This window comes from Myotis yumanensis, unplaced genomic scaffold, assembly GCF_028538775.1.
Source record: "Myotis yumanensis isolate MYYU_CA2020_CCGP unplaced genomic scaffold, mMyoYum1.0.hap1 SCAF_20, whole genome shotgun sequence".
Classification (NCBI taxonomy): domain Eukaryota; kingdom Metazoa; phylum Chordata; class Mammalia; order Chiroptera; family Vespertilionidae; genus Myotis; species Myotis yumanensis.
The window spans coordinates 11767676-11786827 of record NW_027223771.1 but is presented as its reverse complement, the minus strand read 5'-3'; the positions used below and the strand labels follow the sequence as shown (position 1 = coordinate 11786827).

Below are 19152 nucleotides of genomic sequence, written 5' to 3'. Positions count from 1 at the left end.
CCCTGCCCCCACCTCTTCTAGGCCCTCACCACATTATTGCATATGTCCATGGGCTATGCATATATGTATATACATTATTGAATTTATTTTCATTGATTTTAGGGGGTCAAAGGGAGAGGGAGAGATAAAAACATCAATGATGAGAGAGAATCACCGATTAACCGCCTCTTGCACAACTCCATCCCCACACTGGGAATTGAGCCTGCAACCCAGGAATGTGCCCTGACTAGGAAAAGAACCATGAGTTCCGGTTTCATAGGTCAATGCTCAACCATTGCGACACACCAGCTGGGCTTCATTATTTAAAATTTTTAAAAATACGTGTATTTTTTTTCCTGTTGATACTATTACGAATGTCTCCAATTTCCCCCCTGTGTATATATTCCTGGTGGTTCTCTTCCAGTCCTCCCCACCCTCTTTTCCTCGGAGATCTGTCAGTCTGTTGCAGTTAGCCAGGCCTCTGGTCCCATCTACTCTCTCCCCAGGCGTCTCTTACTGGGCCACATCACCTTTTTAAAAATATATATATTTTATTGATTTTATACAGAGAGGAAGGGAGAGAGACAGAGAGTTAGAAAAATCAATGAGAGAGAAACATCGATCAGTGGCCTCCTGCACATCAGCTGCCTCCTACACATCTCCCACTGGGGATGTGCCCGCAACTCAGGTACATGCCCTTGACCGGAATCAAACCCGGGACCCTTCAGTCCGCAGGCCGACGCTCTATCCACTGAGCCACACAGGTTTCGCCCATGTCGCCTTTATTCACCTGAGTCATTGGCTGGGATGCTAGCCCTGCCCTGAGAGGTTGAGAAAACTACATTACCCAGAAGGAAATGCACCCTTGTGGGCGGTGCTCAAGGGCATTTCCGTGTCTGCGCATCCGGTTAGGGCGGGACTTCCGCCTTCCTCCTCGCGGCGGCCATTTTAAACTTTTAGGTCTTTTTTCACAGACTCCCAGGCTTCAGGGCGCTGGTCGTGAGGAGGAGGAGGCCTGGGAGCAGCGTGTCTGCCGTGCGGGGTGTGTCTGAGGCTCCTTGAGCCCAACAGCCCGAGATTGGGGTCCCGGTGCCTCCCGGACTCCTCTCTGCTCACAGCGTCCCCGCAGCCGGACCCCATTTCCCCCTCCAGCCTTGGGGACCGGCCCCTCAGGTCCCGCCGCCCAGGTCCCCGCGCTCAGAATGGTGAGTCCCTCGTGGGTGACACATGGCTGAGGGGGGAAGAGGGGGAAAGGCCGCAGGGCCGCCTTGTGAGGACGTGATGGTGCGACTGCGCAGGGAGGACTCGGGACCCGGGCCTGTGGTGGGTGTAAACTTGCAGCCGTGGGCAAACTGCGGCCCGCGGGCCGGATCCGGCCGGTTTGAAATGAATAAAACTTAAAAAAAAAAAAAAAAAAAAGAGACCGTACCCTTTTATGTAATGATGTTTACTTTGAATTTATATTAGTTCACGCACACACTCCATCCATGCTTTTGTCCCGGCCTCCGGTCCAGTTTAAGAAGCCATTGTGGACCTCGAGTCCAGAAGTTTGCCCGCCCCGGCCGAAGCCCTGACTCCAAAGGCCAGGACTAGGGCTTCATGACGTGGACCTGGTTTGTGGCAACCAGTGTAATGAGTGCGAGGTCCTCCAGACACAGGGTCCAGAATGTGCAAAGGCTTGGAGTGAGGAGTGAGCTGAATCAGGAACCTGCAGTCATATTTTTTAAAGAACAGCTATATTTTTATTGATTTTAGATGTAGAAAGGAAGGGAGAGGGAGAGAGAGAAACAGGGATGAGCAAGAAGCAAGGATTGGTGGCCACCTGCACAACCCCTACTGTGGATCCAGGCCACGACCGAGGCATGTGACCTCACCAGTGCGTGGGTCTATGCACAACCCACTGAGACACATCAGCCAGGGCTGTGGATCACTTTAATACAGGGAATCATGGTCAATTGGTCATGGTAGGAATAGCTCAGAAGTGACAGCGTGAACCTGAGGACTGGCTTTCTTTTACTTTTTTAAAAAATTTCTTTATTGATGAAGTTATTACATATGTGTCCTTATCCCCCCATTTACCCCCCACCCTCCCACTCATGCCTTCACCCCGCTATTGTCTGAGTCCATTGGTTAAGCTTATATGCATGCATACAAGTCCTTTGGTTGATCTCTCCCCCTTAACTCCACCCTCCCCTACCTTCCCCCTGAGGTTTGATGGTCTGATCGATGCTTCCCTGTCTCTGGATCTAAACTTTTTATTTTGATGTCGTCCCATTTGTATATTTTCTTTTTAGTTTCCATTGCCCTAGGAGCTGTATCGGTGAAGATATTGCGTCGGCATAGGTCTGTTTTTGTTCCTCAGTTTATGTTGGTCATTATATTACGTGAATGAGTGAGATCATGTGCTATCTATCTTTCTCTGACTGGCTTATTTCACTTTAGCACAATGCTCTCCAGTTCCATCCATGCTGTTGCAAATGGTAAGAATTCCTTCTCTTTTACCACAGCGTAGTATTCCATAGTGTAGATGTACCGCAGTTTTCTAATCCACTCATCTGCTGAGGGGCACTTAGGCTGTTTCCAAATTTTAGCTATGGTGAATTGTGCTGCTCTGAACAGAGGGGTGCATATATCCTTTCTGATTGGTGTTTCTAGCTTCTTGGGATATATTCCTAGAAGTGGGATCACTGGGTCAAATGGGAGTTCCATTATAGTTTTTTGGGGAGACTCCATACCGTTCTCCACAGTGGCTGCACCAGTCTGCATTCCCACCAGCAGTGCATGAGGGTTCCTTTTTCTCCGAATCCTCGCCAACACTTGTTGTTTGTTGATTTATTGATGATAGCCATTCTGACAGGTGTGAGATGGTACCACATTGTTGTTTTGATTTGCATCTCTTGTATGATTAGTGACTTTGAGCATGTTTTCATATGTCTCTTGGCCTTCCTTCTGTCTTCTTTTGAAAAGTATCTATTTAGGTCCATTGCCCATTTTTTGGTTGGGTTGTTTATCTTCCTTTTGTTAAGTTGTATGAGTTCCCTGTAAGTGTTGGTGATTAAACCCTTATCAGAGATAACATTGGCAATATGTTCTCCCATGCAGTGGGCTTTCTTGTTGTTTTGTTGATGGTTTCTTTTGCTGTGCAGACACGCTTTTTTAAAAAATATATTTTATTGATTTTTCACAGAGAGGAATGGAGAGAGAGAACTAGAAACGTTGATGAGAAAGAAACATCGATCAGCTGCCTCCTGCACATCTCCCACTGGGGATGTGCCCGAAACCCAGGTACATGCCCTTGACCGGAATCGAACCTGGGACCTTTCAGTCCACAGGCCGACACTCTATCCACTGAGCCAAACCGGCTTCGGCTGTGCAGAAGCTTTTTATTTTGATGTAGTCCCATTTGTTTATCTTCTCTTTCGTTTCCAATGCCCTAAGCGCTGTATCATTGAAGACATTGCTTCAGCACATGTCTGAGATTTTGCTGCCCGTGAATTCCTCTAGTAAAGTGATGGCGAACCTTTTGAGCTCGGCGTGTCAGCATTTCGAAAAACCCTAACTTAACTCTGGTGCCGTGTCACATATAGAAATTTTTTGATATTTGCAACCATAGTAAAACAAAGACTTATATTTTTGATATTTATTTTATATATTTAAATGCCATTTAACAAAGAAAAATCAACTGAAAAAATGAGTTCACGGGACACCTCTGACACGCGTGTCATAGGTTCGCCATCACTGCTCTAGTATTTTTATGTTTTCCTGTTTTATGTTTAAGTTCTTTATCCATTTTGAGTTTATTTTTGTGCATGGTGTAAGTTGGTGGTCTAGTTTCATTTTTTTTGCATGTATCTGTCCAATTTTCCCACCACCATTTATTGAAGAGACTGTCTTGACTCCATTGTATGTTCTTGCCTCTTTTGTCAAACATTAATTGAGCATAGTGGTTTGGGTCGATTTCTGGGTTCTCTATTCTATTCCATTGATCTATATGTCTGTTCTTGAGCCAGTACCAAGCTGTTTTGAATACAGTGGCTTTGTAATACAGCTTGATATCTGGTATTGAGATCCCACCTACTTTGATCTTCTTTCTCAGGATTGCTGCAGCTATTCGGGGTCCTTATTATTCCAGTTGAATTTTTTTGAATGTTTGTTCTAGATCTGTGAAGTATGCCGTTGGTATTTTAATGGGAAGTGCATTGAATCTATAGATTGCTTTGGGTAGTATGGACATATTAATGATGTTGATTCTAACAATCCATGAGCAGAGTCTGTTCTTCCGTCTGGTTATGTCTTCTTCTATCTCTTTTTTCAGTTCCCTATAGATTTCCATGTATAGGTCTTTTACCTCCTTAGTTAAGTTTATTCCTAGGTATCTTAATTATTTTTGGTGCGATGGTCAACGGGATTGCTTTTTTAGTCTCTTTTTCTGTAAGTTCACTATTGGTGTATAGAAATTCCATACATTTCTTGGTGTTAATTTTGTATCCTGCTACCTTGCCAAATTCATTTATTAAGTCTAATAATTTTTTGATGGAGTCTTTAGGATTTTCTATGTACAGTATCATGTCATTTACAAATATGGACAGTTTTACGTCTTCTTTTCCAATTTGTATGCCTTTTATTCCTTCTTCTTGTGTGATTGCAATGGCTAGTACTTCCAGTTGAGTAGGAGTGGTGAGAGTGGGCATCCTTGTCTGGTTCCTGTTCTTAGGGAAAATAGTTTTAGTTTTTGCCCATTGAGTATGATGTTGGCTGTGGGTTTGTTATATGTGGCTTTTATTATGTTGAGATATGATCTTTTATTCCCACCTTGCTGCGTGTTTTTATCAAGAAAGGGTGTTAGATTTTGTCAAATGCTTTTCCTGCATTAATTGATATGACTATGTGATTTTTATGTCTCAGTTTTTTATTGTTTTTTATTTTTTTTTAAATTAAATCTTTATTGTTCAGATTATTACATTTGTTCCTCTTTTTTCCCCCCATAACTCCCCTCCTTCCAGCTCCCACCCCACCCTCCACCCTCACTCCCCACCCACTGTGTTCATCCATAGGTGCATGATTTTTGTCCAGTCACTTCCCGCATCTCCCACACCCCTTTTTCCCCCAAGAATAGTCAGTCTATTCCCTTTCTATGTCCCTGATTCTATCATAATCACCAGTTCATTCTGTACATCAGGTTATTTATTCACTTGATTCTTAGATTCATTTGTTGATAGATGCATGTTTGTTGTTCATAATTTGTATCTTTACCTATTTCTTCTTCTTCCTCTTCTAAAGGATACCTTTCAGCATTTCATATAATACTGGTTTGGCGGTGATGAACTCCTTTAGCTTTTCCTTATCTGTGAAGCTCTTTATCTGACCTTCAATTCTGAATGATAGCTTTGCTGGATAAAGTACTCTTGGTTGTAGGTTCTTGGTATTCAGCACTTTGAATATTTCTTGCCATTCCCTTCTGGCCTGCAAAGTTTCTGTTGAGAAATCAGCTGACAGTCGTATGGGTATTCCCTTGTAGGTAATTGAGCCTCTTTCTCTTGCTGCTTTTAAGATTTTCTCTTTGTCTTTTGCTCTTGGCATTTTAATGATGATGTGTCTTGGTGTGGTCCTCTTTGGATTCCTTTTGTTTGGGGTTCTCTGCGCTTCTTGGACCTGTAAGTCCATTTCTTTCACCAGGTGGGGGAAGTTTTCTGCCATTATTTCTTGAAATAGGTTTTCAATATCTTGCTGTCTCTCATCTTCTGGCACTCCAATGACTCTGATATTAGACCGCTTAAAGCTGTCCCAGAGGCTCCTTACACTATCTTCACACTTTCGGATTCTTTTTTCATTTTGCTTTTCCAATTGGGTGTTTTTTGTCGAATCTTTGGTTTGATTATTGTACTCCTCTGGTCTGCTATTGGGTATAATATTCTTTATTTCAGTCCGTGTATGCTTACTTTCTAATTTCTTTATTGTAGCATCGAGGGTCTCATTAGTTTTCGTGAGGCTCTGCACAAATTTATGGCAAGCCCTCAAAATTGCGATTCTTAGCTCCATATCCTCCATTTCTGTCATGTTTTTTTGTCTCCGCATCTTTTATGCTTTCTTGGTGCACCCCCTTGTGGTCTCTGTGCGCAGTCTTGTTCTAGCCAAGCCTTAATTGTTGTAGTTAACACTAGAGGGATTTGACCCCCAGGCCAACTGGCTATAGGAATCAGCTGTATGGAAAACGTCTGCCTTCTGGGGAGGCGCTAATCCAGCCTTTGCCTGAGGCGATCGGCAAATGGCTGTGCGCAGGCTTTGGGCAGGGCGGGATCAACAGGGCGGGCGGAGGGAGCAGTTATGGCCACGCTCAGTCCCGTTCCCAGAGGCTCTGCTTCTCAGAACCCCGGCAGCCGCTGCAAACCTCGGAGAGAAAGCTGCCCTCAGGTTCCAACTGATGCCGGATAATCCCGCTTCTCCCGTTTGAGTCTGGGTCCCTAGAGACACGCCCGGATCTGGAGCCCAGAGTCTGAGACTCACTCCCGACCGAAAACAACAACCGTGCCCTCAGCCACCAGCCCGCTTTGCGCGCGCACCTCGGTACCTTTGTATTTTCCACACTGCGCCGCCTCTGAGCCTCGATTTGCTGTTCTCTTTCCCTCTAGTTGTAGAGTCTCTCTTCCGCCAGCCTTCCTGTGGTTCTGGGTGATGTCCATTCAGTCTTTTAGTTGTATTTTTGAAATGGTTGTTTGCGGCAGCGGTCTCCGGTGTTTACCTACGCCGCCATCTTGGTCTCCCCTCATGTCTCAGTTTTTTAATGTGATGTATCACGTTTATTGATTTGCGGTTGTTGTACCATCTTTGCATCCCCAGGATAAATCCTACTTGGTCATGGTGTATGATCTTTCTGATGTACTGCTGGATCCAATTTGCTAGAATTTTATTGAGGATGTTGGCATCTGTTCATGAAGGATATTGGCCTGTAATTCTTTTCATTGTGTTGTCTTTATCTGCTTTTGGTATTAGGGTGATGCTGGCTTCATAGAATGAGCTTGAAAGTGTTCCTTCCTCTTGACTTTTTTGGAGCAGTATGAGGAACATAGGTTTTAGTTCTTCATTGAATGTTTGGTAAATCTCCCCTGTGAAGCCGTCTGGCCCCGAGCTTTTGTTTGCTGGAAGCTTTTTGATGACTGCTTCAATTTCTTGTATAGTTATTGGCCTATTGTGATTTTTAGATTCTTCCTGATTGAGTATTGGAATGTTGTATATTTCTAGGAATATGTCCATTTCCTCTAGGTTGTCTAGTTTGTTGGAATAGAGTTGTTCATGGTATTTTTTAGCAATCCTTTGTATTTCTGTGGGGTCTGATGTAATTTTGCCTCTTTTCATTTCTGATTTTGTTTATTTGGGTCCTCTCTCTTTGCTTCTTGTTGAGCCTCTCTAGAGGTTCCTCAATCTTGTTTATCCTTTTAAAGAACCAGCTCTCGGTTTCAATGATCTTTTGAATTGTTTTTTTGGTTTCCATGTCATTGATTTCTGCTCTGATCTTTATTATGTCCTTCCGTCTGCTCACTCTGGGCTTTTCTTGTTGCTCTTCTTCTAATTCTTTAAGTGGTAGAGTAGATGATTTACTACCAATTTTCTTGTTTTTTGAGGTAGCCTGTAGAGCTATAAACTTCCCTCTCAGGACTACTTTCATTGTTTCTCATAGATTTTGGATTGTTGTGTTTTTATTATCATTAGTTTCCGTGATGCTTTTAATTTCTTCTTTGATCTCTTTGGTAACCCAGTCATTGTTTAATAGCATGCTATTCAGCTTCCAAGTGTTTGAATTTTTTGGATTGTTTTTATTGTAGTTTATTTCTAACTAGAGGCCCGGTGCACAAAAATTTGTGCACTGGGGAGGGGGATGTCCCTCAGCCCCACTTGTGCCCTCTCTCAGTCTAGGACCCCTCAGGAGATAACGACCTGCTGGCTTAGGCCCACTCCCGGGTGTCAGAGGGCAGGCACATTCCCTAGGTGCCTGCCCCGCAGCTCCTGGTCGGGCTCAGAGCAGGGCCGATTGGGGAGTTGGGGCACCGCCCCCTGTCATGCACAGAGCAGGGCAGATCAGGAGGTTGCGATGCCACCCTCAGTCACGCTCAGGGTAGGGCCGATTGGGGGGTTGGGGTGCCGCCCCCTGTCACTCTCAAGGCAGGGTCGATAGGGAGGTTGCGGCACCACCCCCTGTCATGCACAGAGCAGGGCGGATCAGGGGGTTGGGTCGCTGCCCCCGTCACGGACAGAGCAGGGCCGATTAGGGGGTTGGGAGCTCCCCCCTGTCACGCACAGAGCAGGGCCGATTGGGGGGTTGGGGCGCCGCCCCCTCTCACCCACAGAGCAGGGCCAATCAGGGGGTTGGGGCACTCCCCCCTGTCACACTCAGGGCTGGGCCGATGGGGAGGTTGTGGCTCCACCGCGTCACACACAGATCAGGGCCCATGGGGGGGTTGGGGCGCCACACCCTGTCACACACAGTGCAGGGCCCATCAAGGGGTTGGGGAGCTTCCCCTTATCAGGCACAGAGCAGGGCCGATCAGGGGGTTGGGGCGCCTTTCCCCGTCACAAACAGAGCAGGGCGGATAGGGAGGTTGTGGCGCCGCCCCCTGTCACACACAGAGCCACAGAGCCACAGAGCGATCAGGTGGTTTGGGCGCTGCCCCCTGTCACGCTACTCCATGGGCCGGGAGGCCTTGTGGCTCCAGTGATCCCAGTGCTAAGAGGCCTCGCTGCTCCGCTGATCCCGGTGCTAGGAGGACTCGCGGCTCCACTGATCCCAGTGCTGGGAGGCATATTACCCTTTTACTATATAGGATAGAGGCCTGGTGCTCGGGTGGGGGCCTGCTGGTTTGCCCTGAAGGGTGTCCTGGATCAGGGTGGGGGTTCCGCTTGGATGCCTGGCCAGCCTGGATGAGGGGATGATGGCTGTTTGCAGCTGGTCACACCCCCTTCAGGGTGGGGGTCCCCACTGGGGTGCCTGGCCAGCCTGGGTGAGGGGATGATGGCTGTTTGCAGTTGGTCACACCCCCTTTAGTGTGGGGGTCCCCACTGGGGTCCCTGGCCAGTCTGGGTGAGGGGCTGAGGGCCGTTTTCAGGCTGGCGGGTGACTGAAGTTCCCAACCTCTCCTTTTTTCCTTTTTTTTTTTTTTTTTTTATTCTGGGATTTATTTACCTTCTATGGCTGTCACTGGAGCTGAGAGCCGGCTTTAGCTGTGAGACCTCGGCTGCTGAAAGCAGGTTTCTGGGCTTTGTTTACCTTCTGTATTTGAAACTTTGTTGCGACTCCAGCTCTGAGATCCCGGCTGGCTGAAAGCAGGTATCTTGGGTTTTGTTTAGCTTCTATATTTGTAGCAATGTTTCTTAGAGAGCAGCTCAGAGCCCAGCCGCAGCAGGCGGGGAAGCTTGGCTTCCGCCATCACTGGAGCAAGCAAGCCTCCTGTTCGCGTCAGGTGCCTGGCTGCCGGCTGCCATCTTGGTTGGCAGTTAATTTGTATATCGCCCTGATTAGCCAATGGGAAAGGCAGCGAAGTTATGGCTAATTACCCTGTTTCTCTTTTATTAGATAGGATGTTATGCCATTGTGGTCTGAGAAGATGCTTGATATGATTTCAATCTTCAATTTGAGGAAACTTTGCTTGTGACCCAATATGTGGTCTATTTTTTAAAATGTCCCATGTGTACTTAGAAGAACATAAATTCCATGGCATTGGGGTGAAATGTTCTGAAGATGTCAATTAAGTCCATCTGATCTAGTGAGTCATTTAGGATTGCTGTTTCTTTGCTGATTTTTTTGTCTAGAGCATTGATCCAGTGATGTCAGTGGTGTATTAAAGTCCCCTACTATGATTGTATTGTTGTCGATCTCTCCTTTGATATCTTCCAGGAGTTTTTTTTTAATGTATTTGGTGCTCCTGCATTGGGTGCATATATTTTTATCAGGGTTGTCTCCTCTTGTTATATCGTTCCCATTAATATTATGAAGTGGCCATCTTTATCTGTTGTTATGTCCCTTATTTTGAGGTCTATTTTGTCAGATGTAAATATTGCTACCCTGGCTTTTTTTTTCATTTCTATTTTCCTGAAAGATATTTTTCCATCCCTTCACTTTCAGTCTGTGTGAATCCCTTGTTCTGAGGTGTGTCTCATGTAGACAGCATATATATAGGTCATGCTTTTTTTTATGCATTCAGCTGCTCGATGTCTTTTGATTGGAGCATTTAGTTCGTTTATGTTTAAAGTTACTGATAGTTATTTGTAGCCATTTTTATTTTTTGTGTCTGTGTTCTTTCTTCCCTTGTTATTTCTTCTTTTTACACCATTCCCTTTAGCATTTCTTGCATTGCTGGCTTGGTAGTGATAAATTCCCTTAGCTTTTTTTTGTATGTGAAGATCCTTATTTCCCCTTCAATTTTCAATGATAGCCTTGCTGGAGAGAGTATTCTTGGATTTAGTCCCTTTCTTTGTATCACTTTGTAAATTTCCTTCCATTCTTTACTGGCCTGATGTGTTTCTGTTGGGAAGTCATTTGATAATCTAATGGTTTAGAGCCCTTGTACGTAACTTTCTGTTTCTCTCTTGCATCCTTTATGATTCTCTCTTTGTCCTGAACATTTGTCATGGTAATTATGATGTGTCTTGGTGTGGGTCTTTTCGGGTTCATCTTGTTTGGGACTCTGTGCTTGCATGACTATTTTCTTTTCCACATCAGGGAAGTTTTCTTTTTTTTCTAAATATATTTCATTGATTTTTTACAGACAGGAAGGGAGAGGGATAGAGAGTTAGAAAAATCGACCAGATGCCTCCTGTGCACCCCCTACTGGAGATATACCTGCAAACAAGGTACATGCCCTTCACCGGAATAGAATCCGGGACTCTTCAGTCCACAGGCGGAAGCTCTAGCCACTGAGCCAAACTGGTCAGGGCCAGGGAAGTTTTCTGACATTATTTCTTCAAATGGGTTTTCTAACCATTGTTCCTCTTCCTGTTGTTCTGGCACCCCTGTTATTTGTATGTTGATCGTTTCATGTTGTCCCATAGCTCCCTTAGGTTCTCCTGCTGTCTTTTAATTCTTTTTTCCAATTTCAGTTCAGTTTGGTTGTATTCTGCTTCCCTGTCTTCTAATTCACTAATTTGGTCTTCCACTTCTCCTACTCTACTGCTGAAACATTACATGGTATTTTTTATTGCAGCTATGTCATTCTTTATTTCTTCTTGATTCTTACATAAGTTATTTCTTTTTTTCATCCATCCTGTTTATGAACTGTATGACGCTTATTCTGAATTCTTTTTCTGACATATTGCATGCCTCTGTTCTACTTAGCTGCTTATCTGGTGATGCCTCCTTTTCTTTCCTTTGGGGGTTTCTTTGTGTACCCATTTTTGATCTCACCGACAGATCTAGATATGGATTCTTGCAGGCCCTGTTCCTTGGGTGGCAGTGGCTCCTCGGGCTGCATTTGCCCACTGGGCCTTCACAGCAGCAACTGCTTCTCAGTTGGCAGTGGCTCCTATAATGGGTGCTGTTCGCAGCAGTGGTGGCTCCTCTCGTGGGTGGGGGAGGGCTGCTCACACAGCTGCTGCTCCTCAGACTGGGGTGGGCTGCTCAAGAGGCTGCTGCTTCTCGGATGGGGGCAGGCTGCGCATGCTACTGCTCCTCAGACGGTGGCGGGCTACTTGCGTGGCTGTTGTTCCTTGGACGGGGGTGGACTGCTCACGTAGCTGCTACTCCTTTGATGGGGGCTGGCTGCGCGTGGCTGCTGCTCCTCGGACTGGGCAAAGATTTCTTTATATACCCGGTGAAATTTAGAGGTAATTGTGATGATCCAGATATTTAAGGGTTACAGTGACAATATCTTGTTAGGAGTCCTCTTATCAGATGTCTGGATAGCCACGACTCCTTTATCACCCAGGTGGCGGGAGGCTCCCTGGCGCCCAGCAACCGCTGCACACTATGGGCGAGGCCAGAGGGTAGAATGCTTGCTGGCCTAGCAATAGCCTCACATTCTGCACCAGGACTGGCTTTCATGCTGTGGCCACTGTGGGAGGTGGGTGTCATAAGGACAGAAGTTGTCATGTAGAGTCTGGTGGAGAAATAATCATTTTGCAGTGGCAAATACCTTCAAAAGATGAGTGACCTGAGATTAATTGGAGGCCGAAGAGTAATTCAAATGACAAGAGTCTAGGGTTGGTACATACACGTTTTCTAAACTCTCACCAGGATGTTGTTGTGACCCTCAGTGTGGCCTGGCTGTGGGGAGTTGAAGTTCGTTTTGTGGATTAGCTTAGAGCAGTGATGGGGAACCTTTTGAGCTCGGCGTGTCAGCATTTGGAAAAACCCTAACTTAACTCTGGTTGCCGTGTCACATATAGGAATTTTTTGATATTTGCAACCATAGTAAAACAAAGATTTATATTTTTGATATTTATTTTATATATTTAAATGCCATTTAGCAAAGTAAAATCAACCAAAAAATGAGTTCATGTGTCACCTCAGACATGCGTGTCATAGGTTCGCCATCACTGGCTTAGAGGCTTGAGTGAGACTCACTGGGCATGGTGCAGAGGGCCATCGGGGCTGGGACTTGAGTGAAGGTTAAGTGAGGGATGTTGGCTGTGACTAGTGAAGGGACATCAAGTCAGCATAACAGGAGATGGGCTATGGATATCTGAGATCTGATTGTTGTTCTTAATAGTTGGGGTTGAAGGAAAAAAAAAAGCAGTCATGGAGAGAGACTTACATAGCACCACTCAAGGCTGCCACTATGAGTGTGGACTATCAGATACTGGGCAGTACGTGATCCTGATTCAGTTTGGCAACCGTCCTCTGGACCACACATGCTGAGTAATAAGTAAAGGCCGGGAGATGAGTATGGGGGAAGGAGCTGTGGAAGTGCAGGTTTGAGAGAGGTGTGGTAGATGGAGTGATGTGCACTTGGAGAGGGAATGTGAATTCATGGCCACAGCACCATGACATTGACATAAGAGTGAATGAAGGAAGAGTCCATTTCTGGTGGTGCCTGGATGGAACAGTAAGGTGAATTTTAGGGTAATTGCCTGTAAAGAGGGGTGTGTGGGTGCCACATTCTAGGTTAAGAGCTTAGGTGCCATTTAACTAACCACCTGCTTTTTGTTGTTGGGAGTGACACACTGGTTGATGGGAATGAGGTAGCATTCATCAGTGTTACTCAGGCTTGTAAATCTCCACTGGCATGGGTAAGGGTGAAGGGTAAGAGAGAAATAGATTATGGAGATGGGGACCTATATTTTTGGAAAAGAGGTGATTAGGAAATAATATATCCACGCCACGACAATTTGCACTACCTTTGAAGGTGTGCGTCTGGGAAAGAAGCTGTGTGAGAGAAGTGTTGTTCAATAAGAAGACAGTGGCTTTCGTGGGATGAAGGCCTGGTATTTTCTCGGATGTGAAGCGTGCAAAGAGCACATGGGTGGGGAATATGACAGACTTATAATCTTAAGAGTGAATCTGATCATGGGCTGTACTGTCCCCATTATGACAGGATGTGAACTTTGAGGACGTGGCCATTGCCTTCTCTGAAGAGGAGTGGGTGATCCTGGATGATGCTCAGAGACTTCTGTACTACGATGTGATGCTGGAAGTGTTTGCCCTTGTATCATCTGTAGGTAAGACCTTCACATTCTCCCAGTGTCCTGAGGTGATGTCCTCTCTTTCTTTACACCTCAGGCGTAGCTTTCTCTCTCCCACAGCCAGAACATGGCCTCTGCTAATGTCCCCCTCTGTCCTGTCAAATGTGCTGTGGCTGCCAGGGATGAGCTGGATGGGGAGCCCTGAGTAAAGGACTACAGGAACATCCCTAACACCCGTAACCTCAAAAAGTACAGGAAGTGTCAGGGAGTCAAGAGCCTAGCAGTGAGTTTAATGGGTCCCAGCTTGCACTTTCTCTTCATGGGAAGCTGACAGTGTCCACATGCATGGCTTCTACTTCTGCCCTCTTTCTCTTGGTACGCGTTCTTGTGCCACATTATGGTCTTTACCTACATAAACCATGGGCTGTTTTGGTAAGGCCCCCATTCAAATGTATGTAATATTCTCTTCCCTGAATACTATAGCAAGCTGTTTAGCTCTGGCCCAGTGCAGACTACTCACTTCTTCATCACCTATTCATCTGCATTGGTGCCTCTGCAGTAATCTGCAACGTTGACTTGTACATGTGATATGTGCATAGATGTGCTAATTAATTAGTCCTTGAAACCAGGTACTCCTTTATTGAATTTTACTTGGAGTAAGACCTAATCAACTTCTTCCACAGCTCCCCCCCACCCCCCATCCCCGGTAAACAATACGTGCAGAATGCTGTTAGTTGAAGGATGAGCTGGAGATCCATATTCTCATCCATGTGGTGCTTGCCATGTTTGTGTCATATTTCTGGTGAGGCCTCCCTGTTTTGTGATCTTCATTAGCGCAGAAAGTCACAAGAGCCTCTTAGTAATCCTTCCTGCACATCTCTTATTTTCAGACACTTGCATGGAACCAACGTGTGATGTGTAACACACTCTTGCAATGGGACTTCCCCCTGCCACCAGATTCAACATTCATTTCCTTACCATTTCTCACTTTTCAGGTTGTTGGCATAAAATGGAAGATGAGGAGGCCTGTTCTGATCAGCGAGTATGTATACAAGGCAAGTCACAGGTCAGGACTTCTAAGACAGCTCCAGTCACCCATAAGAACCATCTCTGTAAGCGGTGTTTCTCTCTGTTACAACATATTTTGCACCCGACTGGGTCACATGCAGCATACTTTGAGCAGAAAGCCTTCTGTAGCGACTCATGTGTTGGAGAATTCTGTTTCAGTGTAAACCCTCACCAGCAACAAAAGAATGAATGTGGAGAGGGGCACTGGAAAGAAGCTATGGACAGGGCCTCTTTTGTGAGCAGGTGCAGCTTCTCCTTCCCTTCGGTGCCTTCAACCAGCAGGGAGGTTGGGGAAGACTTGCAATCCAACTCAGAGCTTCCCCAGCACCAGGCCACTCTCAACACTGAGGAGCTACACTGTGGCAGTGAGATTTCACAGGAATTTCTCCGTGGAAAAAGTCATCACCGGTGGGATGAATGTGGAAACGCTGCCAGCCACAACCTGAAAGTTGTTCAGTGTCAGGGTGTGTGTTCTGGAGAACTGATTTATGAGTGTAACAGGTATAGGAAAGTGTTTAGACGAAACTTTAATATCATTCGACACAAGGGAGTTCACACTGGAGAAAAGCAGTATCAGTGTAATGAATGTGGGAAGTTCTTCAGAAAAAGACCTGCACTCGTTAGACACCAGAGAGTTCACACAGGAGAAAAGCCATATAAGTGCAGTGAATGTGGGATATCCTTTCGTCAGGAGACCCACCTCAAGGAACACCTCAGAGTTCACACTGGACAAAAACCGTATGAGTGCAGACATTGTGGGAAATCCTTTCGTTCCAAGTCTAACCTCAATCAACACAACAGAGTTCACACAGGAGAAAAGCCATATAAGTGCAGTAAATGTGGGATGCCCTTCCCTACAAGGACTCAGATCACTAGTCACCTCAGAGTTCACACCGGAGAGAAACCATATGAGTGCAGACATTGTGGGAAATCCTTTCGTTCCAAGTCTAACCTCAAACAACACAACAGCGTTCACACAGGAGAAAAGCCACATAAGTGCAGAGAATGTGGGATGTCCTTTCGTAGAAGGGCTCACCTCACTCTACACCTCAGAGTTCACAGTTGGGAGAAGCCATATGAGTGCAGAGAATGTGGGATGTCCTTTCGTACAAGGGCTCAGCTCACTAGACACCTCAGAGTTCACACTGGAGAGAAGCCACATGAGTGTAGCGAATGTGGGATGTCCTTCCGTTCCAAGTCTAACCTCAAACAACACAACAGCATTCACACAGGAGAAGAGCCATATAAGTGCAGAGAATGTGGGATATCCTTTCGTACAAGGACTCAGCTCACTAGACACCTCAGAGTTCACACCAAAGAGAAGCCATATGAGTGTAGAGAATGTGGGAAGTCCTTTCGTACAAGGGCTCAGCTCACTGTACACTTCAGAGTTCACACTGGACAGAAACCATATGAGTGCAGACATTGTGGGAAATCCTTCCGTTACAGGTCTAACCTCAGACAACACAACAGCGTTCACACAGGAGAAAAGCCATATAAGTGCAGAGAATGTGGGATGTCCTTTTGTATATGGGATCAACTCACTAAACACCTCAGAGTTCACACTGGAGAGAAGCCATATGAGTGTAGAGAATGTGGGATGTCCTTTCGTACAAGGGCTCACCTCACTAGACACCTCAGAGTTCACACTGGAGAGAAGCCACATGAGTGTACTGAATGTGGGAAGTCTTTTAGCCAAAAATCCAGCCTTAATAAACATCTGAGAGTTCACACTGGAGAGAAGTGTTAAATGTGCAGGGAATGTTTCCTTTTATTCACTTAGAATAACAACAATGAAGGAGACTCTTTGCGACCTATTTTCCTGAATTTAAACCCCTTTTAATGGGACATACACTCTTCTTGATTCCTCATGTTTCCAGTACAGGTGAAGCTTAAACGAGGTGCATTGCACTTTGTAACATGCCCAGGTCTTCTACCCGATTGATCTGTGGCTGAAGAGATTTCCCCTCTACCACCTGGCTCGCCTGAAGAGTGTGTATCAGTCCCAACCACGGCGTGCTCAGGGGAAATGTATTCTGTGTTGTCACTTGTGCTTGAGAACATTAGGAACCCTCCGCTCCTGACAGGATCTTCATTTGTCTCCGAGGAGGTAATGCACCTGACCCAGGGTTCATACAGGGCACCTTCCTCAGCTAAGAAGTGCGGCCTCTGTCCGGGACATGTGGTTCTCACATTATGCTGTGTTGAATTGTTTCAAATTCTGATTCACCAACCTGCAAACCGCCTTGTCCTGTTTTCTGGTTTGTGAACTTTAGTAAAGGTATTTTTTCTTTAATACCTTTAATTTTCTTGGTTATATTCACCCCCAGGGATGATTTTCAAGCACTATTGTGGTCTACGTTATATAATTTACAGATATTGTGTGGATCCCAACGTTTCTGTGCTTTAGGAGGGACAGCATAGTGCCAGGAAGTCACTCTTTGACCAATATTGGCTTTTAGTGCATTGCTGCCCACGGCCTTGAAATAAAGACTGCGTGACTTTGTGGTTCTTGTTTGCAGGTTTGATCCTGGCCCCTATGGAGCTTTGTAGGAGGCATCTAATTTTTCCTTCTCTCTCACATTGATGTCTCTCCCAGTCTTTCCCTTCCTCTCCCCCTTCCCTTGCACTCTGTCTGAAAATCAATGGAAAAATATCCTCAGGTGAGGATTACCAAAAAATCCAAACATTAACCCTGGTGCCCTGAGATGGGGCCTCTGCTGGCACCACCCACCTTTGCTCACTCCTGCCTTTTCTTGGGATGTTCCCACTGCAGGTGGGCTCACTGTGCCCTTCCCAGTGTTTGGCAGAGAGGCAAGGCCCTGGGAGGGATTGGGTTTCTGTGTGTGCCTGAGATGTACTGGCCGGGGCTCTTCTATCTCCATCCAGAGGTCTCTCCAGCCTGCTCCTCCCCACCCGCCAGGCACCTGGCCTGCTGCACATGAACCTACTTCTGTATCTGGGAGAAGCCCCCTGATGCTATGGGCCCTGAAATCAGTTCACCTTTAGAAAATCCTGCCTCCCACCAACCCATTCACACCCCTGAGACCCACTGGTTTTACGTCTCTCTTTTTTTTATTTTAGGGATTATTTTGCACTTTATTAAAAATACAGCACACCTCTCCCCTACCCCTTCACCCACCCGTCCTGGAGGTAGCATGGATTCTCCAGGATATGGTTTTGTTTATTTTCAATGGTGGGAACATTCTGTAATACAAGCATTTCCAGAAGGAGAGGATTGGTGTCAATATAATTCCACATTTGGAGGATGATTTGTGGTTGGTGTGCCCCCGCCCCTAAGTTTTGCCTGTGTATGGAAGACCTGAAATGAGGGCATAGTTCCTGGATTCTGGGGAATAGTGTGCTGCTGGGGGGTGCGGTTGAGGGGGCAGATAGTTTGGGTGCCTGTGAACGTGTTCCTGCCAGCTCATGGTCCAGGTTCCTTGAGCGGGTGGGCTGAGGGAAGGCTGTAGGGATGAGAACTTGAATCAGGCCGGATGGAGACTCAGCAGCCATGGGTGGGCATAAGGAACACATATAAAGACTGTGGCTTTGCATACTGTTGAGCTCAACTGTTTCAGATTCCCCAAATACAGAGTCCCCTGTCCTTGGGAACTTGCATCTAGTGGAGGACAGTACACAATGGACCAGGATACCTGTGAGAGGTGATAGCAGCGATGGGGGGAGGTGAAACCAGCGTTGGTCAGTGGGGGTCTTCACTGCGGAAGTCTGGGAAGGGTTGGCGGGCTCCAGGTGGGAGCCTGCCCTGTGCATTTGCGAACTGTACGGAGGTCACTCTGGCTGGTTTTAACAGCAAGGATCAGAAAGTGGTAAAAAAAAAATAAAATAAATGGTGGCCGAATAGGCTGATCTATTGTGCATCTTGTCCTGAGCCAAACTGGAAATACAACTAAATCAAAGAGCACCCACTTGTTATTAACAAATTACATGCAGTTGAGCAGACAATTTACAATCAGGAAAGATGCCCAGGGAATGGCAAGAACAGGGAATTGGACTTGACAGACACAGAATGAGGTGCCGTAAAAAATGACCCCACAGAAATACAAGGGACTGTAAGAAAATACTATGACGGACATTATTCCAACAAACAGGACAACCTGGACAAAATGCCCATATTCTTAGAAAAATACAACCTTCCAAAACTCATTCAGGAAGAATCAGAAAACCTGAAAAGACCAATAAGTACCAACGAAATTGAAGCAGTAATTAAAACAAAACAAAAAACTCCCAGCAAAGAAAAGGTCTGGTCCAGATGGCTTACCGAAACAGAGTTTTGCCAAACATTCAAAGAACTAACAACTATACCCCTCACACCATTCCAACAAATCCAAGAGTATACAACACTTCCAAGCTCGTTTTACAAAGCAGGCATTATCCTAATTCCGAAAACAGATAAAGATATGGCAAAGAAAAAGAACTACAGGCCCTAACCAGTTTGCTCAGTGGCTCGAGCGTTGGCCTGCGGACTGAAGGGTC

General features: G+C 45.8%; 1 protein-coding gene across 1 annotated transcript; it reads left to right on the top strand.

The window, feature by feature from the left end:
* The first annotated feature begins 1142 nt into the window (after window positions 1-1142).
* LOC138998296 (zinc finger protein 551-like) lies at window positions 1143-17229 on the top strand. The gene is made up of 3 exons (XM_070400355.1): window positions 1143-1184; window positions 13500-13623; window positions 14583-17229. Exons 1-3 carry the CDS (start codon window positions 1182-1184, stop codon window positions 16403-16405), a joined length of 1950 nt encoding a protein of 649 aa, XP_070256456.1. The 5' UTR covers window positions 1143-1181; the 3' UTR covers window positions 16406-17229.
* The last annotated feature ends 1923 nt before the right edge of the window (window positions 17230-19152 follow it).

Excerpts from the sequence above, each read along its gene's own strand:
- LOC138998296 (XM_070400355.1), top strand. Across the intron at positions 13,624-14,582 it reads TGCCCTTGTATCATCTGTAG|GTTGTTGGCATAAAATGGAA; the intron begins GTAAGACCTTCA and ends CTCACTTTTCAG.